The 23,194-nt window shown below is 55.9% G+C and overlaps 1 protein-coding gene across 1 annotated transcript; it reads left to right on the plus strand.

The window, feature by feature from the left end:
- The first annotated feature begins 1,128 nt into the window (after nt 1-1,128).
- Nucleotides 1,129-22,881, plus strand: LOC102687719 (phospholipid phosphatase 2). The gene is made up of 6 exons (XM_015365748.2): nt 1,129-1,796; nt 15,740-15,891; nt 16,426-16,688; nt 17,035-17,092; nt 18,801-18,977; nt 20,200-22,881. Exons 1-6 carry the CDS (start codon nt 1,736-1,738, stop codon nt 20,338-20,340), a joined length of 852 nt encoding a protein of 283 aa, XP_015221234.1. The 5' UTR covers nt 1,129-1,735; the 3' UTR covers nt 20,341-22,881.
- Nucleotides 22,882-23,194: the final 313 nt, after the last annotated feature.

Below are 23,194 nucleotides of genomic sequence, written 5' to 3' on the forward strand. Positions count from 1 at the left end.
TCCAGCCACAGAGCCGCCACACTCCCCTACTGGGAGAGGGAACTCAGCTGAACTGGCAGCCCAGTGTGTGATCTCCTGTCCCAGCCCGACTCCCAATGATGTTCTCTGTTTTCTGTATGTCGATTTCCAATAATATATTTGTGCTTTCTGCTTTGGCAACACTGTAACTCATCAGTCATGTCAATAAATCTGCTTGAATCCGGCTGAGGACAGACAATCAGCAAAAAAAAAACACTTTCATCTCCCCAGGTCAGCAATGGCTCTCGTTAATTGGACGTTCCACTGAATGTCTTTGTCCTGGTTTTGCTGCTCATTGTTAAGGAACCAGCTGAGAACAGCCCACTGATGAGCCGGTCAGCTTTCCTAACGAAGTCATGACTAAGGCAGGGAGAGACAGGAATCAGAGCCCCCCTGGGTTCGAATGTGAGGCTGGTAAACATGCCCCCCCCACAGAGTCTTTCAGAGAGAAACAGACCAGTGACGCCCCTCAGGGTTCACTATCAGGGTGAAGGCACTGGGCATGGTGGAAAACGAGCAGATATTCTGTTTTTAAGGCCCATAACTTCCCAGAAGAGCTGGTCTAGTTTCCCTTTGAATTTCTCTTCAGTACCTCCGTGTGGAGGATCCGCCTCAGAGCGCCCCCTCGCGGCCCAGGCCTGGCGGTCAGGCACTATTAACACACCGGGGCTCGGAGCGCACAGCGCCGTCACATTCAGGAGAACCGGTTCAGTTGGAAATGAGGGGAGAAGCGGGTTTCGGGCTTCTGCAGTTGAGAGTTTTCCGCTGGTTTCACGTGCAGTGCTGTATCAGCTGCAGGAGCGCATCCCCGGTTGGTGGTCGTTGCTTTCTACGTTTCTGTCGTCCTGTAAGCACCGTGAGGCGCCCGGGCTGATGGTGACGCAGATAAAACGTTCCCTGCCGCGCAGCGCACGCGGGTCACTTGGCCCCCGTACTTTGCACGCGCGCACCGGTTGTCCGCTGCCCCGGCAGCCGCTCCCTGTCTCGCGCCGCGCGTCGCGCTCCTGGGCGGCGGGGCCACCCCGCTGGGCCAGCGCCGCGAGCGCCCGCTGAGCCCTCCCCTGCGCGACCCCGGCAGCCTATCAGCGCCCGGCAGCGGCGTCTCGCGCACCTCCTGCTCCGCGAGACGGTGGCGTTCCAAACACGGGGACAGACTTCCTCGGCTCCAGAGCTGTCGGGAACGTGGGACAATTTCTTTAAGAGTTTCCTTGGCAGGCAGCGCGCCTGACGTCAGCCCAGGGAGTGGAGAGGGAGGGAGAGAGAGAGAGAGGGAGGGGAGTGCAGCATTGCCGAGGGAGACGCCAGATTATTTGTGCTGGAGCCGTGCTGCCGAAGAGGAGCTGAACGCCGGCTGTGGACACAGCAATGCGCGCAGGACGCCCGAGACCAGACCGGAGCCTCGTCCGCTGAGTCGGGAGAGTGCGTGTCCGTGTCGTGAAAGTGGGAGACGCGACGCGCTGGTGGTGTTTATCCACCTCCGGCCACAACCGCGGTGCCTCCAGCTCAGGTAGAGGTGGGAGCCGGAAGAACTCGCCAGTCAGGTTGAGCTGTTTGCGCTCCGGGCTCCCGGCGGCGCTTGAGCTTTGTTTTCTTGCGAGCGGAGGGAGGGAGGGAGGACAGCCAGCCCCGGACAGCCAACACCCCCCCGCCCCGGGCCGGGACATCGCCAACAGGTCCCCGTCGCGCGTGAGAGCCGAGGACTCCAGCGGCCGGAGCCATGGTGCCCGAGACCAGGAAGAAGGTCTTCATCCTCGTGGATGTGCTGTGCGTGGTGGCGGGTGAGTTGTAGCGGGCTGCGCGGGGTGCGAGTCACGTGCCGCCCCATGGGGTCCGGGATGGGATTGTCTGCGCTGGTGTTGTTATCACAGTCCAGCCCCCCTCCCAGCCGGGTGTTGACATAGCTCTAATAAACACCCAGGCTCGGGGTGTGAATAGCTCCTCTAACCTGAAAGCTGGGGTTCAGATCGTCGGCGTATTTGGAAACACACCCCTTGCGACAGGGACAACGACTGAACAGATCGCACAGAGCGCGTCTGTGACTTCTGTATGCTGCTTCCAAATCTGCTTTACTTTAAAAAACTAAGTGCTGGGAAACAGTCTCATTGTAACGCGTGTGCGTGCGGGGGTCTTCTCCCCGCTGCCAGGGGTCCTGTCAGGCACCGTGCGCGGGACGCGTGCAGGTCGTCTCCCGTCTCCGCTGCGCTCGGGAGGTTCCAGCAGCGCGACACCCTCTATGTGGAACAGCGCTGGTACAGGGCAGTGTTCAGGGTAGTGCAGTGTACAGTGGTAGTGCAGTGTACAGGGTAGTGTACACGGGGAGTGTACAGGGCAGTGCAGTGTACAGTGGTAGTGTTCAGACCAGTGCAGTGTACAGTGGTAGTGTACAGGGTAGTGAAGTGTACAGTGGTAGTGTACAGGGTAGTGAAGTGTACAGGGCAGTGCAGTGTACAGTGGTAGTGTTTAGGGCAGTGCAGTGTACAGTGGAGTGTACAGTGGTAGTGCAGTGTACAGTGGTAGTGCAGTGTACAGTGGAGTGAACAGGGCAGTTAAGTGTACAGTGGTAGTGCAGTGTACAGTGGTAGTGCAGTGTACAGTGGTAGTGTTTAGGGCAGTGCAGTGTACAGTGGTAGTGCAGTGTACAGTGGTAGTGTTTAGGGCAGTGCAGTGTACAGTGGTAGTGCAGTGTACAGTGGTAGTGTTTAGGGCAGTGCAGTGTACAGTGGAGTGTACAGTGGTAGTGCAGTGTACAGTGGCAGTGCAGTGTACAGTGGTAGTGTTTAGGGCAGTGCAGTGTACAGTGGAGTGTACAGTGGTAGTGCAGTGTACAGTGGCAGTGCAGTGTACAGTGGTAGTGTTCAGACCAGTGCAGTGTACAGTGGTAGTGTACAGGGCAGTGCAGTGTACAGTGGTAGTGCAGTGTACAGTGGAGTGAACAGGGCAGTTAAGTGTACAGTGGTAGTGCAGTGTACAGTGGTAGTGTTTAGGGCAGTGCAGTGTACAGTGGTAGTGCAGTGTACAGTGGTAGTGTTTAGGGCAGTGCAGTGTACAGTGGTAGTGCAGTGTACAGTGGTAGTGTTTAGGGCAGTGCAGTGTACAGTGGAGTGTACAGTGGTAGTGCAGTGTACAGTGGTAGTGTTTAGGGCAGTGCAGTGTACAGTGGTAGTGTACAGGGCAGTGCAGTGTACAGTGGTAGTGTTCAGACCAGTGCAGTGTACAGTGGTAGTGTACAGGGCAGTGCAGTGTACAGTGGTAGTGCAGTGTACAGTGGAGTGAACAGGGCAGTTAAGTGTACAGTGGTAGTGCAGTGTACAGTGGTAGTGTTTAGGGCAGTGCAGTGTACAGTGGTAGTGCAGTGTACAGTGGTAGTGTTTAGGGCAGTGCAGTGTACAGTGGAAGTGCAGTGTACAGTGGAGTGTACAGTGGTAGTGCAGTGTACAGTGAAGTGTACAGGGCAGTGCAGTGTACAGTGGTAGTGTTTAGGGCAGGGCAGTGTACAGTGGAGTGTACAGTGGTAGTGCAGTGTACAGTGGTAGTGTACAGGGCAGTGCAGTGTACAGTGGTAGTGTACAGGGCAGTGCAGTGTACAGTGGTAGTGTTCAGGGCAGTGGAGTGTACAGTGCAGTGTACAGTGGTAGTGCAGTGTACAGGGTAGTGCAGTGTACAGTGGTAGTGTTTAAGGCAGTGCAGTGTACAGTGGAGTGAACAGGGCAGTTAAGTGTACAGTGGTAGTGCAGTGTACAGTGGTAGTGTTCAGGGCAGTGCAGTGTACAGTGGTAGTGTACAGGGTAGTGTACACAGTGGTCGTTTACATTTGTCTTTCTCATCTCTCTTGATTCTTTAAAAAAACAAACGAAAGAAAAACGTTAAAGTCTCTCATCAGAAAGCTTTCGAATGTTCTCTAAAACAAAGCTCAGTTTTACATTTTGTGCAGTTGCGCAGTGGGAGAATTGTTGTTGGGTTTGATTGAAGTCACTGTTGTTCTGTGTGGCTTGCGGGCACCCCGACACCCCGGATTCTCGGGCGCGCTGGGCTTTCCCTCCCGGTCCGGAAACACAGCGCTGAGGGCTCCTGCGTGCGTGCAGCTTCTCCAGAGGGAAGAGTCTTGCTCTGGGGCTCTAACCCTGATCCTGCAGGTTATCTAGCTCATCGTTACATCACGGAGACTTGTGATGAGTTCGGACCAGAACCCTTCATCCCCAAGCAGCTGGGTTCTCCTTATTCGGCCTGACTGGGTGGTTAATCGATCCGTAACTCAGGTGATCCCAATCTTTAGACACCAGCGAAGTAGAAAGCTGTAGAAACAGGTGACCTATGAGACTAACTGGAGTGGGTCTCTCCTGGAGCTGGACCGGAGACCCCTGTGCGCTGCTCCAGTCCTGGAGGACCAGAGTCCAGGTTTTCCCAGTTTTATGAAGTCCTCTTACAAGTGTTAAACTGGTCCACGAGGCTCATGATCGGTTCGGTTCTGTTCCAGAAGCCGTGAGGTGCAGCGCCTTAGCTCTGCCGGGTGGGAATGCAGGTTGAACAGCTCTGCTCTCTGTGCAGGGGGGCTGTGGGATGATTCTCAACCAGCACCCATGGGAGCAAATCGCTGTGCCCCTCTCAGGTTCTGTCTGCTGTGGACAGGCTGTGGTCGCGTCAAGGATGGGGGGCTCCATTCCTCTTGGGAATACCAGGATGTTCGCTGTGCTGTGCTCAGCCCTGAGAGGGAGAGGAGGGGGAAGGACCACATTCATGTACAGGAGGAGGCAGATGACTCCAATCTTCTGACTGAGCTGTCAGGAAGTAGTCCCTTGGTCCTGGGAACATTCCCAGTCCTTTCCTAAGGTGACCCCAGTGATCAGCTTGCAGGACTGGAGCACAGCTCCAGTCCAAAAGGAGCTCTGTTCTGCAGGAGCATTTACCAGAACTGGTCCTTCTGTTTCTGCAGGCAGACAGATTCCCTGAACCGGATGGAACTGCAGTGCAGTGGGAGTCCTGTCTGTGTCTGTATCCCTGCCTGCTCTGAGCTGGGACAGAGCGCTGCCCTGCGCGGGCACACAGTGCCCAGGGTAACAGCTGGGTGATTGTTAAAGGGAAATTTGTTAAGTTTCCTGCAGACGTTTCTTTTTCGCGTGAATCTTGTCCAATGTGGCCGACGCTGCAGGCCCTGAGCAGCAGGGAAATACTCCCTTCCTCCTCCAGATCCTAATCTGCAGCAGCAGAAGGGTTTTAATGAGCCCCTTGCTGGGCCAGGGGCAGTAATTAGGAGCTGCTGTGGTGCGTGTCAGATCTGTCGGGGTCGTGTGTCTCCCAGCGTGGGGAAAGAGGCCAGGGGGCTGCGGTGGTTTTGTTCGGATGCGTGCACTTGGGCTGGGGGTCGGCTCAGGCTGCCTCGCCTCGGAGAGACAGGAAGGTGGGAGGTAGCTGTCAAACCACAGCCTGACACGATTAGAGGTCTCTCAGCAGTGTTCAATCACCAGATTAATACCTGAGGACGGAAGACACCACTCCCTGCTACAGCTTAACTGACACTTGTTCTGAAATGAAGAGTATGGTTAAATTCTAGGTTCTTTTTTACTCAAAATACTGCACTGAATCTCTTGGTTCCTCAGGAGCACTTTGTTTTTAACAACACACAAACACAAGCAGCCATTGCAGTTTTAGCTACCTATAGTGTAATTCTTCTAGTCCCTGTGGAGTCCAGGACACCGACACAGCCCAGTCACAGGGCTCTGGACTCTTCTAGTCCCTGTGGAGTCCAGGACACCGACACGGCCCAGTCACAGGGCTCTGGACTCTTCTAGTCCCTGTGGAGTCCAGGACACTGACACAGCCCAGTCACAGGGCTCTGGACTCTTCTAGTCCCTGTGGAGTCCAGGACACTGACACGGCCCAGTCACAGGGCTCTGGACTCTTCTAGTCCCTGTGGAGTCCAGGACACTGACACGGCCCAGTCACAGGGCTCTGGACTCTTCTAGTCCCTGTGGAGTCCAGCACACTGATACGGCCCAGTCACAGGGCTCTGGACTCTTCTAGTCCCTGTGGAGTCCAGGACACTGACACGGCCCAGTCACAGGGCTCTGGACTCTTCTAGTCCCTATGGAGACAAGGACACTGACACGGCCCAGTCACAGGGCTCTGGACTCTTCTTGTCCCTGTGGAGTCCAGGACACTGATATGGCTCTAGACTATACAAGGGTAACTAGTAGAACATGGACTGAACCAGACTCTGCTATGCAAGGTTGTCCATCCCTGAGTTTTGCGCTGCAGAGACCCATCCTTCTGAAGGAACTGATCAGGTCCTTCTCCCACCCAGCCATCCCAGATTCAGGCTGCCCACACCTCTCCTGCTCACACCCCTCAGAGAGATATATTCTCCCAGCAGTTCGTCCCTGTCCCCTCCCCCCCTCTCCAGATGGGAAACATTTATCTGGAATCAGCTTTTAATTGCCTCCCAAACAGGAGGGGCTGTCTCTCTGCTGTAGAGCCAGAGGAGTTCCAAGACCTGTAAATCTTTATTACAGCTGGAAAAAATAAGTAAATATTAACCCTGTTAATTTGTGACGTCTGGGAATGCCAGTGCTGCCTGGGTGGTGGCACAGAGAGTCGCACAACGCAGTGGCCTCCTCTCTCAGGCCTGACTCGGCTGTGAAAACACAGAGCGCTCTGTGGCAGAATGGCTCTTCGGCATCTTCTGCAGTGTTTGGAAGTGAGCTGCCCTGCAGCTTGGGCTCTGTGCTGTGGTGGGGAGAGCTGGTCTTGCAGCGCGGCTCGGCCCACCTGTGAGCTGGGCCAGATTGTTCAGGCTCCCAGTGAAATGAAAGTTCTGACTAAATCTTTTCAAAGGAGGGTTCCTGAAACTCTCAGGCTCTGGTAGATGTGCTCCTTTCGCGGCCTGCTTTGCTCTGGTGTTGATTTTTTTGCGGAATAGTGTTTAAATTAACATACATGCCCAAATGCCCAAATAGCATTGTCGCCTTGTAGCCTGACCTCGTTAGATCGCAGGAGGTAAGTTGGACCCGGTCAGTACTGGGGTGGGAGACTCTAAGGAAAACCCGGTTGCTGCTGTAAGTGGTGTTTGTTGGACCAGTAGGTGGCGCTCTTTCCTCTGGTTCAGAATTTCCGAGCCGGAGCCCCATTGTTGTGACCAGAGACACTGTGCAGTCAGGGGTGCTATCCTTCGGGTGCAGCATCAAACCGAGCTCCCAACTTCTCGAGATCCCAGAGCGATGTCTGATTAAGTTCCACTCCACTCCACTTGTAGAAATGTATCCAGGCTGTACCCAGATTGGGGGTATTCACCCCCCTGTTTTGCCTGCAGGGTCCACCTGTTACAGTGAGACCCCGCGGAGGGAAGCGATCTGCAAGACGCAGGAGAAGTCCGCTTCAGATCTGAGGAAACGGAGCGTCCTGCCCTTCCAGAGCAATGCTCTTGTTTCCACTGTGCTGCAGGTCGCAGGAATGTGTATTTACATCACTGCCATATCCCCAGGCCGAGTGTTTGTGTCTGCTCTCCTTTCAGCTTGGCATTGTGCTTGTGTACACATGGGCCCGGAGTGTTATGCAGCCTGAGGCCCAGCCCTGTGTGCATGTGAGCCGAGCGGAGCAGAGATTGTAACTCCAGACCGGGATTGTTTGTACACTCAGCACATACCTTCCGGATTACTCAGGCCAGCGCGAGGGAGAGAGAGAGAGAGAGAGAGAGAGGGAGAGAGAGGGAGAGAGAGGGAGAGAGAGGGAGAGAGAGGGAGAGAGAAAGAGAGACTGAGTCAACAGAGCAGCCCCCCCGCACCCACACACACACAATACACACACCCCACATACACACACAATACACACATCCCACATACACACACCGTACATACACACACAATACACACATCCCACATACACACACCCCACATACCAACACCATACATACACACACAATACACAATCCGTACATATACACACAATACACAATCCGTACATATACACACAATACACAATCCGTACATACACACACGTACACACAATACACACACTCCATACATACACACAATGTACATACACAATACACACTTCGTACATACACACACGTACATATACACACAATACACACTCCGTACATATACACACAATACACACTCGGTACATACACACACGTACACACACCGTACATACACACACACCGTTCACTCACAACCCTCATACACACATACATACACACTGTACACACAACACATACAAACACACCCCACACCCACACTCACGTACAAACACACACACACGTACACACACACCATTCACACACACAAGTACACACACCACACACACAAGTGCACACACATTTACTTATGCACATATACATACACAAGTATAAACAAACCACCCATACACACACAACATACACCAACCATACACACACATATATATACTATACACATACACACCGCACACACGAATATACTCACATCACACACGTGTACACAAACCACACACAGTATACACGCATGCACACGCATACACAAATACACACAGCAGTCCCAGCTCTGCTCTGTTAAGTCTTCCAGAGTCGTGTAGATTTAGCTACTCAGTAGTTAATGTATCCCAAAATGTCCATTTTCTCACCATGACAGTATTGAAACTGTCCTGCTAAGAGTGTTCAAGTCTCCCACCACACTGACCGCTGACCACCCTGACCACCACACTGACCACCGCACTGACCTCCTGCCACACTGACCGCCGGCCTCTGGCCCTGCTGCACTCCGCTGAGGGGAGACACTCGTCCAGGGTGGTATGGGATACGAGGAGTAGGAATAAGAGATGGCAGCTAAGGGTTAAGATCAGGAGGCGCAGGAAGCAGACGCTCAGAACACCCACAGCCCCAGCCTGGCCCTCGCTGTGACCCCGACAGGGAGAGAGGCGCAGGCAGAGCGGCCCACTGTTCACAGTGTAATTGCACATCCCTGGGCTAAAAATGGCAGGGCTGCGCTGGGCCGTCTATATTTACAGAGTGAGGAGTGAGAGGGTGGAGAGAGACCTCTCACGGTCTGAGCTGTGCCAGCTCTCCGACCCGGGCGGCGCTGGCCCTGTATTTTTAAACGGGATATTTCTGTTCTTCAGCTCTCTGTGGCGGAAAGGTGTGGACCGGCCCTCTGGCGGGGCCCAGTCTCCCGCTCGGCAGCCTGTCTACAGCGGTTAGACCTTCACCTGTGCTTGTCCAGCAAGTGCAATCAGAAGCAGAGCCATGTGAACAGCAGGACTGGGGGGGCAGGGGTCCCGGGACCCCCGTGATGAGAATCCTAGTATTTGGGGGGATATTTTCAGTGGAGCAGCGTGCAAGCTGGGCGCCTTGTCTGAGGGGCTCTGGAGTCGGAGAGCCGGGACAGGAGGTGTCACTCAGGCGTGTGGGTGCTCCGGAAAGGGGTTTGGAGGTCTCTGGAAGAGGGGGTTCGGGGTGCCTCGATGGAAACAGTGGGTCAGGATGGTGAGCGCAGCGTGCCCCCCTTGTGCGTCTGCTGCTGCGCTTTATTGCGGAACGCGTTCAGAAATGAATGGAAGATGAGCAATCGTCCGCCCTTCGACCAGGAGGCGCAGAGAGAGCGCGGCTGGCGAGCACGAGTCGCGCCCGTCGTCAGCGGCCGGTCGGCGTCGCGGCGCGTCTGCGCTGACCTTGCACACAGGCGCCTGCGTCCGCGTGTTCGGGGTGAAGCAGCCGGGCTCCGCTCGCTCTGCACGCTTTGGGGTGCCCGGTGGATCCCCCCTCCTTCCACAAGCGGGCGACTGCCCCCAGCTGCGCCCCGGCGCCGGCCCTCCCTAGCAGCTCGTGATTCTCTCTTTGTGTCCTGTGCTTTCTCTTCTCCAAGTTTCCTCTCGGTCTTTGTTTTGCTTTTTGTTCGTTTCCCCTTCCTGTCTGATCTGATCTCTGTGCTCTGCTTCCCTCCTGCCTCTCTCTCCCTCTCTCCCTGCCTGACTCACTCCTGTGTCGGCCTGTCTGGGTGGGGCTGTTCGCCGTAGTGAAGAGAGAATGAAAGAGATCTGGGACAGGGGCAGAGCCGGGCACTGGCACGGGGGGGGGGATGGAGTACACAGCCAGCTCTTTGAGAAGATCTTCACAGAGGCTCTCCTGATCCCACAATCCCTCAGTTCTCGTTCCAACCAACAGTCCCATTAGTTTGACAGTTTTTCTTATTTTTCTTACCTCCCTCAGTGTTTGGTAACAGTTCACAAGCCCCGTTTCTTTCTGGCGAGCGGCGTGGAAAGTACTCCTCACTAGCTGGTGCCGAACTCTGGGGAGGATGTGTGTGTGTGTCTGTCTGCTGCTGCTGCACTGCCTGTATCCTGAGACTGACATCGCCTGAGCCGACCCTGTCAGTACCTGCCAGAGCCGACTCTTTTCAGCCGTGCTCTGTAATGTGGTTTTGACTTCCCTCTGAATTCCCTGGTGGCCTTGGCCTAGTGCAGGTGCTGACTGGAACTGCATGGAGCCTTCATTGAGGAGAAATGGGCTCAGCCCTGTCCCAGCCCCAGCCCCAGCCCTAGTCCCTGTCCCAGCCCCAGCCCCAGCCCCAGCCCCAGCCCCAGCCCCTGTCCCAGCCCCAGCCTCAGCCCTGTCCCAGCCCCTGTCCCAGCCCCAGCCTCAGCCCTGTCCCAGCCCTGTCCCAGCCCCAGCCCCAGCCCCAGCCCCAGCCATGTCCCAGCCTCAGCCTCAGCCTTGTCCCAGCACTGTCCCAGCCCCAGCCCCAGCCCCAGCCCCAGCCCCAGCCCCAGCCTCAGCCCAGCCTCAGCCCAGCCTCAGCCCTGTCCCAGCCCTGTCCCTGTCCCAGCCCCAGCCCCAGCCTCAGCCCCAGCCTCAGCCCCAGCCCTGTCCCAGCCCTGTCCCAGCCCTGTCCCAGCCCCAGCCTCAGCCCCAGCCTCAGCCCCAGCCTCAGCCCCAGCCCCAGCCCCAGCCCCAGCCCCAGCCATGTCCCAGCCTCAGCCTCAGCCTCAGCCTTGTCCCAGCCTCAGCCCCAGCCCTGTCCCAGCCCCAGTCCTTCCCCAGACTCAGTTTTCATTTCTCCTTTTTGGAGCCTATTGAAGCCTTACAATTCCCTCAACAGGTGTGGATAGAGAGGTGCTGATAGCCCAAGGCTGGGGTTATTGTGTTTCTGATTGTTCTGTGAATTATGTATCCGGTAACAAATGTGTTTCAGTTGTGCTTTTTGACGCAGTGAAACTGGGCTCTGTGCCAAGGAGGTCTTTACACAAAGGGTTGTGGGAGTCTGGAGCGAGTTACCCAGACATGGTTGGGATCAATTAACTAGAAATGACCAAATCGTCTAGATGGGCTGAACTGTCTCCTCTCGTTTGTAACCCTTGTCATGTCTCAGCCCGTCCTGATGACAGCACGGAGTCACCTGAGCGGAGTTTCTGTCGGGATCGATCGGGGCGTAGCGCCCTGCCCCCGTGATGCCGCGCCGCTCTGTGCCTCCTGTCACAGCTTGTTTGTGTGCTCACAGGAGACGGCAACGCCTTTATCGATCTGGGCCTTCCGGTTTCATCCTGCCTGCTCCAGGCTCTCGTCTCCTGCCCCCTTTCCTGACTCACTCACCGGCGGGCTTCCCCAGTTTCCCAATTTCGGGAGAGGGAGCTCGCCTTCGGCAGTGGTAAGGCAGGCTCAGGCCCTGCCAGCGAAGCGCCTTCTGGAGCTGCTGTGCCGCCCAGCTCTCCGTTCTCAACAGGCTCCACACGGGCAGAGAGGAAAAACACGCTAATCGAATCCCAAAAGAGCGCTATTATCAGGGGCTCCAGGCCGGCTGTGATGAAAATCCCTTTCAGCTGTAAGAGGATCATTCTCGGCGGCCTCTCTGTCTCTCTGGCGCCCCCTCTGGTGAGTCGACTGTAGCGACTCCAGGAAGGAGGAAAGTTCTTCGCCCGCTCCCCTCCCCCAGCGCCTCTTCCCCCATGCAACCTTGAGAGATTCCTTTCGGAATCCGCTCCCCCTCCTCCCGTCGGGGAAGTGTGGTCACTGTCAGAGAGAGAAACAATATTCCTGATATTTAACGGGAACAGAGATTAAAAAGAGCAACAAAACAGCTCCTCCGTCATCGCTGTCCCGGTCTGCCCTCCTCCCCCTCCTCTCCCCTGATCCGATTGGACAGTGTGGGACGCCGGGCGTTGGCCCCTGTCGCTAACCCCTTGGACAGTGGCTCCAGAAGGGTCACCACAGTTTCGGGGCGCCTGCCTCGGTGCCTTGAACCTCCGCACTGCATTGACCTGCCGAGCCTCTCGCTGGTGGAGAAGACGTGGGTCTGTGGCGGAGGCTCGCTCTTCCTCCTCTCCCTCCTCTCCCTCGGAGTTGGCCCCTCCAGAGCCGGGCTGTGACGGATCATGGCAGGGCTTGGCCACAGGCACCTAATGACACCTCGTCGTCACCTGGGCCCCTGCAGCATTGCTCTCTGGGATCCCCAGAGTAGCGAGCTGTGGGGGTGAAAACGGAGCGTAAGCACAGTGTCAGGTAGATTCCCCTCCTCCGAGCGTCCACTGCCCGGAGCGACTGTCTGGCTCACAGTCCTCAGTGTGGACGGATGTTCAGTGCTTCCTCTCCGAAGCAGGCTGATGTCTGCAGGGATAGTGCTGTCTGTGTGCGGACCGAAGGCCCCTGCACTCCTCTTCCTCAGTGGGAGGTGCCGATTCTGACCGCCTCCTTGACGGCGAGGACCCGGTCCAGCGGCGCGCGACCGAGACTCGCGACCGCACTTGGCACTGAAGACGAGCCGGCTTCCGACACGTTGTCCCATCTGCGCGGGACCCTTCAGGTGCCCTTCCACGGACACGCCCCCGCCCACAGGTCCAGCTCGCGGCTCGGGCAGCTCGGCTGGCTGCTGGACTGTCCTCAGGCCCGGGCTGTCACACAGCGAGGTGTCTGTCCAGTCCGGTCCGGTCCGGTCCGGTCCTGGCTTTAGCTCCAGCCCTGACTGGACAGGGGCAATTAGGTACATAACTGGATAATCGAATCCAATAAATGGATAAATAAAGAGGAAGTGGGGAGACTACAGTTACACACCTTATTGAGTTTTATTGCAGAGGGGACGAAGGAGCTCTTATTGATGTTTTTATTTGAATTTGGTCCCCTGAAGACAGGATCAATAAAACTACTCAGTGAAGGGGTGTAAATGTAGCCCCCCTCTGTCTATTTATGTATCCCATCCTGCTGTTGTGATATCTTTTGCTTGTGTGTGTTTTGTCCTTCTGTGGGAGAAGCCAAAGACACATTTCCACAGCAGTGGATACTGACGCATCTATTGTTTCTAAATCAGGAAATGATTTTGTTCGGGTTCCGGCTGCGCCCCAAGGAGGGGTGTCATCCTCCTGTAGGCCTGCAGGGTTCAGTGCCAGGAGAGCGGGGCGCCACCCTCAGCTGTCTTCGGGGCGCTCAGTGATCGCTCTGTTGACTGGCAGGGGGAGGCACCAACAGCTCTGTCTGCCGCCCAGCGCCCGTGCCAGGGCAGCCGGACTGCAGGACGCTGATAGCGGCGCAGGGCCCGTGTGGGGAGCAGATAGCGTGCCGCACGGGACACGCCTGCACACTGGGCCTGTGTTTACTCATCTCTCGCTGGGGCACGGCCAGGGCCAGCCACAGGCACACGCCGCTACTGCTGATCTCGGGTCCCAGGGCCCGGAATCGGACTGGTCCAGTCCCAGAATCGGACTGCGCTGGTCAGGGCCCGGAATCAGACTGGCCCAGTCCCAGAATCACACTGTGCTGGTCAGGGTCCCAAATCAAACTGTTCCAGTCCCAGAATCGGACTGAGCCGGTCAGGGCCCTGAATCAGACTGGGCCAGTCCCAGAATCGGACTGCGCCAGGCAGGACCCGGAATCGGACTGCGCCGGTCAGGGCCCGGAATCAGACTGGTCCAGTCCCAGAATCGGACTGCGCCGGGCAGGGCCCAGAACTGGACTGGCCCAGTCCCAGAATCGGACTGCGCCGGTCAGGGCCCGGAATCGGACTGGTCCAGTCCCAGAACCGAAGTGGACCTCGAATGCCCTGGGAGTGAGCTCCACTGCACCACCACAGCCAACAACTTCAGTGGCGTTTGTAAACAGGCCGGCAGGGACTCCCAGCCTCCCCCTGGAGCAGCCTGTGCTGTATCGACTCTGCGCCTGGAGGGGAGGGACAAGGCTGGGATCGGAGCTCTTACCCTCATGCTCCTGCATGCACACTTGAAGGTTCCTGTTATTCTGGTGTTCCTCCTAGACACTGCATGTGGGTCTGTAATTACACACTGCACTTAATAGTTGCACACTTAATTATAACTTGACATTCAGTCGATGGATTCACAAAGGCTCAGAAGTTATTTTCCATATTCCTAAACTCCATCCAGGTGATCCTCTGCTCTTTTTCCCCCAATCAGGATGGCTAAAGAGTTTCACTCTCAGGCGGATGTGTTGTTGAAGATGAGCTCAGCTAGTTCCAGAATCAGCTCCCTGATGTTCTTTTGCAACTCTCGCGCCCGTACCCCCCTGCCAGCCCCCTGACTTGGGCGCCCCCTGGGGGTGAGGGGGGGTGAGAGCCTCATCTAGCTTAGGTGGCGACATGGTTTCATTGTTCTCGGAAAAAAATCGCAAAGCTAAAATTGTTCCAAAGCGGGGAAGATGACCTGGGCTTCTGCAGCTGTGCTCTCAAGGCCGCGGAGCAGTGGCGCGACGCCTCGTGAGGCATGATGGGAGAAACGCCCCAGCTGAGAGCTTGCAGGGCTGTTCCATGTGCCCCTGCCTGCAGCATGCCAGCTGCTGCCCCACAGCCACAGGCTGGAATAACACACACCCTGGAAAAGGACTCCCTGCCCTGGGCCTGCGGGGCAGGGGTCCTGGGTGCAGTGTCACCCCTCTCTTTCTCGCTGATGGTCTCCGGGTCACTGTCATCTAAGACTCCCGCTTCAGAAAGGGAGTCGCTGTGTGAGTCGTTCTTCTGGCTCATTCCTCCCTCTTTCCAGGGACTGTAGTGCATGTTGCTCCAGCTGGGTTTTACACCATGTATGTTAGCCAGCTGTACTCACGCCCACATTACTGATGCGCTAACTCTGAGCACGCTGGGCTGTACAGAGAGCTCTTCCGCACCGTGTGAAGCGCTCCCCAAAAGTTATGGGTAGCACGTGCAGAGAAAATTGCAGCCCGTACAGGTCTCACAAACTTATTCAAAACCCTAATCTCTTCAGAAGCACTTGTGCGGATCAGGGGTGTGGGGGAGTCACATGTCTGAGCCCTGATGTGGGGGTAGACTTGTCCTTGAAGAACGATACCTTTGCCAGCCTCCATGTCATAACGGAGACACTGCCGGATCAGACTGGCGCTTGGCCTTCGGCAGGCAGCTTCAGGGTTTGTGAAGATGGCCTTCGACAGGACACATGTCTTCGGAAAGCTTTCCTGTGTGAATGTGTCTCTGTGTATCCCAGCTGTGTCCGTGCTGCTCCTCTGCTCTTCCCGCAGGACTGATAACTCTAGAGGTTTCTTCCATTGCATGAGCTGCACTTGTGACATTGGCCGTATTAACATCTAGGTGGATCCTGTGAATCTGTTGCTGTATTAACACCAAGGTGGAACCAGTGAATCTGCTCCTCAGCTGCCTGGTGGCAGTGAGGATGCAGTTGCAGGGTTGTTGCAGCAGCAGGAGAGGGCAGCGCTGCGGACAGAGGACAAGATCATTGTCCTGCAGAGTTGATCGTATGAGGTTGGGCACTGGCGGCAGCTCTGACCACGTACTCTCCCTCTCCGCAGCCTCTCTGCCCTTCGTGATCATGACCATCGTCTTCAGGCCCTTCCAGCGCGGCATCTACTGCGACGATGAGAGCATCAAGTACCCCTTCAAGCCTGACACCATCACACACGGCCTGCTGGCGGCAGTCACCATCTCCTGCACCGTCATCATCGTGAGTGCCATGTGCACCAGGCTCGCGCACACGCACACACTCACACTCCTGTTCACTGCACACGCACACTCGCACTCCTCACTCCTGCTCACTGCACACACACACACTCGCATTCCTCACTCCTGCGCACTGCACGCACACACACACTCACACTCCTGCTCACTGCACACACACACACTCACACCCCTGCTCACTGTACACGCACACACACACTCGCACTCCTCACTCCTGCTCACTGCACACACACACTCGCACTCCTCACTCCTGCTCACTGCACACACACACTCGCACTCCTCACTCCTGCTCTGCACGCACACACACACTCCTCACTCCTGCTCACTGCACACACATGCACACACTCGCACTCCTGCTCACTGCACGCACACACACACTCACACTCACACTCCTCACTCCTGCTCTGCACGCACACAAACACACTCGCACTCCTCACTCCTGCTCACTGCACACACACACTCACACTCCTCACGCCTGCTCTTGATGTGCGAGTTGAGTCTGTCTGACCCGCCTGTGCAGATCTCGTCAGGTGAGGCGTACCTGGTCTACACCAAGAAGATCCACTCCAACTCGGACTTCAACCAGTACCTGTCGGCGCTCTACAAGGTCGTGGGCACCTTCCTGTTCGGGGCAGCTGTCAGCCAGTCTCTCACCGAGCTGGCCAAGTTCACCATTGGCAGGCTGCGCCCCAACTTCCTGGCCGTGTGTGCCCCCAAAGTCTGCAATGGGTACATGCCTGAGATCAACTGCACTGGGAATCATCACAATGTCACTGAGTCCAGGTAGGGAGGGGAAGGAGGAGCACAAGACATTGTGCACGGGACTAAAAGCATTAAATTAGCCATAGACGTTTTTAGCTCTGTTATTCTAAAATAGTTGCACAGCTGTTACATTGCCACCCTAAAACCAGCTTAGTGCCGTTTCAGGGTAGTTTTGTTTTAAGGAAAGTTGCCCATACTTGTGTAGTAGTGTATACTTGTGATTGTTTGTGGTAATGAGCATTCAGACACGGGAACAAGAACAAAGCAGATGACTAGAATTGAATGTAGCGCCACCTGGATGACAGGGAGAACATAGCATGCCGAGTGCCAGATTTGATCAGTAACGTGGCCTTTCATGTTTTCCCAGGCTGTCGTTCTATTCGGGTCACTCCTCGTTTGGGATGTACTGCATGCTCTTCCTGGCGGTGAGTAACAGCCGGACAGTTTAGATCGCTCAGAGTCTGTGTGGGGCTGGCGCTCAAGGTCTATCAAGCCAGCCGAGTCGGGGGGTCCTGATCATGGTGGGTGCTCTCAGACCAGCTGCATTGGGGTGTCCTGATCACGAGGGGTGCTCTGAGGTCAGGTGTTGGGGTGTCATGATCGCAGAGCTGCTCTAAAGGCCAGCTGTGTTGGGGTGTAGTGATTGTGAGTGGGCTCTCAGGCCAGCTGTGTTGGGGTGTCGTGAGTGTGAGCTGTGTTGGGGTGTCGTGAGTGTGAGCTGTGTTGGGGTGTCGTTAGTGTGAGGGGGCTCTCAGGCCAGCTGTGTTGGGGTGTCGTGAGTGTGAGCTGTGTTGGGGTGTCGTGAGTGTGAGCTGTGTTGGGGTGTAGTGATTGTGAGTGGGCTCTCAGGCCGGCTGTGTTGGGGTGTCGTGAGTGTGAGCTGTGTTGGGGTGTCGTGAGTGTGAGCTGTGTTGGGGTGTCGTGAGTGTGAGCTGTGTTGAGGTGTCGTGAGTGTGAGCTGTGTTGAGGTGTCGTGAGTGTGAGCTGTGTTGGGGTGTCGTGAGTGTGAGCTGTGTTGGGGTGTCGTGAGTGTGAGCTGTGTTGGGGTGTCGTGAGTGTGAGCTCTGTTGGGGTGTCGTGAGTGTGAGCTGTGTTGGGGTGTCGTGAGTGTGAGCTGTGTTGAGGTGTCGTGAGTGTGAGCTGTGTTGGGGTGTCGTGAGTGTGAGCTGTGTTGAGGTGTCGTGAGTGTGAGCTCTGTTGGGGTGTCGTGAGTGTGAGCTGTGTTGGGGTGTCTGCCTGTCTAATCAAGCACTGATGACAAAGCTTGAATTCAGCCCCAGATTAGCTGTAACTCCAGATCCTGTCCTTGGGCCTCGGCTTCCGTTTGGAGTTTTTCTCAGATAAGAGGTCGCCCTGCGGCTGGCTGGCGTGTCTGATCACAGTGGAGCTGTTGTGTCCTTCACCCTGGATGTGTTCCCGGCACTGCAGGGGAGCGCCGGCAGGAAGGTGCCAGCGTCCCAGCTCTGTTACCGTGGTATCGGTGCTGGGCTGCGCCTCCTCCCTGCCCTGGCTCTGGGGGAGGAAGTGAAACTGGCACAGCACAGAGATTTCGCAAGCTGGAGTCTCAGCTTTCCACTGGCCTCGCCAGGACCCACGAGTCCCTGATATCTGAGAGGCTCCTCGGCTGCAGGTTCTGCCCCCTGGCCTTGTTAAGCTGTGCAGGAGGTGGGGGTGGGGGTGGGGGTCTGGGAATTGGCGGCTTTAAGGAAAAAGCGCCCACATTGCCAATGCAAGCATTACAGGCCCTCAGTCATTCCAGCTAGAAGTTTTGTTTTAATACTCATGTTTATATCAGGGGGCTGCGATATCCTGGAGACATGATTCATTTCTCTGCACAACAGGCCCATTGAGTGCCGGGCTGGGGGGGCTGGGGTCCCTGTGGCCCTCTTGTGCTGCTGCCTCCCTCTCTGGACTTGGAGCAGGAAGGTGGTGGATGCGGGAATCTTATTCTGGCACCAGAACATGACTCTGGCATGAGAGCCGAGGCTGGAACTGCAGGGTCCTGGACTGTTTGTGATTCTTCCAGCGCCTGTGCTGATGCCGATGCCAGCTCTCCCCCCTGCGTCTCAGGGGGCCGTCCTGCAGTGTCCGGTCAGCGCGCCTCTGTTGACCCTCTCCTCCCTGTGTCTCCAGCTCTATGTCCAGGCCCGGCTGGTGGCCAAGTGGGCCCGTCTGCTGCGCCCCACGATCCAGTTCTTCCTGATCGCGTTTGCGGTGTACGTGGGGTACACGCGCGTCTCCGACTACAAGCACCACTGGAGCGACGTGCTGGTGGGCCTCCTGCAGGGGGCGCTCATCGCCATTCTCATTGTAAGCATTGATCCCCCCCCCCTGTCTGTACCTCTTTACCTGGGTTCGCTCCCTCTCCACAGGCATGGAGCAGAGCTCTGGGGTGTGTCCCCCCAGGGGCCCAAGGCTTTCTGGGTATTTAAGTCGTACATGACTGAATTAGTTCATTAGAATTGAACCATTTTCCCAGCCCTCCAGCTACTGTCAGTTTAGAGAGGCCTGCTGGAGCCGCTACTGATTAAAGCCCAAAGTCTCCAAACTGAAACAGCAGAGGCGAATTCGAGCACAGCGCGTACACCGGTGCACACATCCGAGTACACTGCCACAGCCAGGTACACACACAGGTGCACACATCCGAGTACACTGCCACAGCCAGGTACACACACAGGTGCACACATCCGAGTACACAGCCACAGCCAGGTACACACACAGGTGCACACATCCGAGTACACAGCCACAGCCAGGTACACACACAGGTGCACACATCCGAGTACACAGCCACAGCCAGGTACACACACCGGTGCACACATCCGAGTACACAGCCACAGCCAGGTACACACACCGGTGCACACATCCGAGTACACAGCCACAGCCAGGTACACACACCGGTGCACACATCCGAGTACACAGCCACAGCCAGGTACACACACCGGTGCACACATCCGAGTACACAGCCACAGCCAGGTACACACACCGGTGCACACATCCGAGTACACAGCCACAGCCAGGTACACACACCGGTGCACACATCCGAGTACACAGCCACAGCCAGGTGCACACACCGGTGCACACATCTGAGTACACAGCCACAGCCAGGTACACACACCGGTGCACACATCCGAGTACACAGCCACAGCCAGGTACACACACCGGTGCACACATCCGAGTACACAGCCACAGCCAGGTACACACACCGGTGCACACATCCGAGTACACAGCCACAGCCAGGTACACACACCGGTGCACACATCCGAGTACACAGCCACAGCCAGGTACACACACCGGTGCACACATCCGAGTACACAGCCACAGCCAGGTACACACACCGGTGCACACATCCGAGTACACAGCCACAGCCAGGTACACACACCGGTGCACACATCCGAGTACACAGCCACAGCCAGGTACACACACCGGTGCACACATCCGAGTACACAGCCACAGCCAGGTGCACACATCTGAGTACTCGGGGCGGAACCGGGTCAGGGGCGCCCTGGTGAGCGTCTCTCTTTACCTCCCCCAGGTGCGCTACGTGTCCGATTTCTTCAAGGTGCGCCCCCCAAGGTGTCCCCACGTGGAGACGGCCGAAAGCGAGGTTCTGGAGCGGAAGCCCAGCCTGCAGGTCGTGGACTCGGACCAGAACCACTACTCCTACCCTCTGTGAGGCCCCGGGTCGCACCCTTCAACATGACCCCCCCCGATCTGTCGGCAGGCAGGGAGCCCGCGCCGCCCACACCCCCCTCCCTTAGCCCGTCGTGCACCTGCTGGGACGCACCCCCAGTTCCGAGGGGGTCCCCAGCTGGACTCTGGCTCTGCTCATCACTGCTGCTGCGGTCCCGCCTGGTTCTGACTCTGCTTCTGGCTTCAGGGTCCAGTCTGTGCTGGGAGTTGAGTTGTGTTTTTTAAAAAGCCAGACGCCAGGTCATCAACAGGAACCGTGGACAGAAACCAAAGAAGAAGACTCCCTGTCCCAAGCCCACATCAAGGACACGGCCCGGAATGAGACAGTGTTCAAGACGGAGGTGGTGTTGGGGTGGACCCAGAGCCTGCTGGGCGTGAAGGGGTGGGTGCGTGCCGAGACGGGTGCCCAGCGCGCGCGTGGCCGTACTGCCCCGCATGCTGGTCCCTCCACTCCTGCATGGTCCTGGAGAGCCCCCGGCCCGGTCTGCCATCGGTCCGCTCAGCTAGCGCGTTATTAATTATTGATTTGCACCTGAAGGTGACCGAAATTCAAATTTTAACTGCAAAATGATCTTTAGATTACTTAGTAAAGAATTAGTAACCAATGATCTGCTTAACTGATGACAGTAGTTCTGGAATGGTTTCGAAATGGCTGATGGGATGGTGATCTTTAGAATCCGGGGGACTGGGGCTCCCCGGGCTCCCCAGGACCAGTTCTGGAGACCACTTGTGTTGGAGCGTCTTGCCACCTGGGAGAGCTGGGAAAGGTGCCAATGCGCAAGTGCAGGTTCTTGGCATCTGTGCCAGGCTGCTGTGGGAAACCAGGCTAATTCTTACCCAGCAGGAACCTCGGAAAATATTACTACCATGTCCTCATTCCCGGAGAAACTGGAAGTTTGTTGTTCCTGAGGGGAGAAACTGAACTTGCTGTGTGAAACGAAAAGCACAAAGGACACTTTTCTCCTGACGGTTCAGAATGAACTCCCAGGTGAAAAGAGGGAATTCTGGGCAAAACCCACTCTGTGGAGAGAGTGCAGAAATGATGAATATTAATGAGCGCAGTGCAGAATATTCCCTGGTCCCACATTTCCGTGTGCTGTCCAGCTAACCCGACCCCTGACCTGTCCTGGCAGTGCAAGCTAGGATACTATAAGCCATTTTCCATTGGGAAAAGTGACCCGGAATTAGGAGCAAAACAGGGATGAAGTCCTCCCTGAGTGCTTTCTCTCGCTCTCTCCCTGACTCGCCCAGGATCGCTGGTGACTTTCATCTTGAGCTGCTGTCCTGTGCAGCCTGATGTTACTCATCGGAGAAGAGGTTGAGTCATTTCATTTCACCCGGGCCAGTGTTGCTGGTGCACCCTGGTGCTTTTTGTGTGTAACACGGGGACAGAGTGAACAGTTTTAAGAGGCAGTGTGTTAAGGGAACACAATATGGATTTTCTGGTTTTTATTTTTTAGCACTAGGGGGAACCATTTTCATGAGTCTGAGAATTTTCTATTCAGTGTGAGACCGGGTAGGTCATAATAACAATGCCTGGAAAAACTTTGTTCATTTTTTTTTTTTGCTATTAGAAATGGGCCAAAGAACTGAACAAAACTAATGCTAGTAAATATCTCATTGTCATTGTCGTACACTACTGTACAGGCCACTATCGCCGCCCTGCTGGCCACTACGAGAAGTGCAATTATGCGCAAATGTGTGTAATTCTAATTGTGAATTTACAATTAAGTGTACATATGTATGTATATGTGCTGTGTATAAGCATATACCTGTATTCTTTTTTAATGCTCTGTGTTTGTGTGAGAGCGTATGCAGAAAGAGGCTTTCTCCACGTGCTGCTTGGAATGTAACAGTTTTCTTCACGGCTCCAGAGTTTCAGAAGTTTCTCCTGTCCAGCTGGGTTTCTTCCTCAGCCGTTATTCTGCCAGAGGAAGAGTTACCTCTCGCTCCACCCCTGCGGTCAGCAGAAGTCTCTTTTTATTGCTCTTTGATTATTGTTTTTTTCTTGTGTTGTACACAAATTGTTTCCCAGACAGTCTAAGGGACATGTAGAAGATTGTGTGTGTGTGTCCATGTTTCTTATTGGCTTGCCTGGAATAGTGCCACCTACGGGCGTGACCAGGGTGTTTTTAGGAGGCTTCAGGACAAAGAGCTGGACTTTTTTACGAGTGTTTTTCCTGCGTGTTTTGATGCGCCTGCACGCCACCGCTGGGCTGGGACTGGCTCCCTTCAGAAGAGACCTTCCAGGGCAGGCTGCAGCGCAGCTTGTCCGGCCGAGGAAAGGCCGGAGCGTCGCCGGACACCGGGAAGCAGGATGCTGTTAAAAGGGACCGTTGTCATGGCGATCGCCTGCAGCTGCTTGCTCTGCACAGGGGCACCTGTGTTTCTGCAAGTCCCACTGGTGTGCAGGAGTCCCACTGCATCACCGCTGCCAACAGAACCACTGGTTTGTTTGTGAACGGGATAGGGGGTGACGTGTTTGTGTTCTTAAAGATTGAAACTTATTAAAAAGAAAAGCGTGTCTGTTGTGTTTCTATTGTGTTGTGGTTGGAATGGGCCCTGAGCGTCCCACATGTCCCACATGTCCCACACTGACAGGGTGCAGGAGCTGCAAGCCAGCTCTTCCTGGGTTTCACCCCTGCGGCAGGAGACCCCTCTGGGGCTGGGAAGGACTCCAGGCCCTTTCAGTCTCACGCATTTCCAACTGCAAGTGCTACTAGTGAGGTGGGGGGGGCGGCCGGGGGTGGTGTGTGCCGGGGGGTTAGGGGTCGTCTCTGTGAGGGGGGGCGAGGGGAGCGGTCCGTATGTGTGAGGGGGAGTGGTGAGCCTCTGCT

Source organism: Lepisosteus oculatus, chromosome 29 (assembly GCF_040954835.1).
Source record: "Lepisosteus oculatus isolate fLepOcu1 chromosome 29, fLepOcu1.hap2, whole genome shotgun sequence".
Lineage (NCBI taxonomy): Eukaryota > Metazoa > Chordata > Actinopteri > Semionotiformes > Lepisosteidae > Lepisosteus > Lepisosteus oculatus.

Excerpts from the sequence above, each read along its gene's own strand:
- LOC102687719 (XM_015365748.2), top strand. The coding sequence starts at position 1,736 with ATGGTGCCCGAGACCAGGAAGAAGGTCTTCATCCTCGTGGATGTGCTG. Across the intron at positions 17,093-18,800 it reads ACTGCATGCTCTTCCTGGCG|CTCTATGTCCAGGCCCGGCT; the intron begins GTGAGTAACAGC and ends CTGTGTCTCCAG. Across the intron at positions 18,978-20,199 it reads CGCTCATCGCCATTCTCATT|GTGCGCTACGTGTCCGATTT; the intron begins GTAAGCATTGAT and ends TACCTCCCCCAG.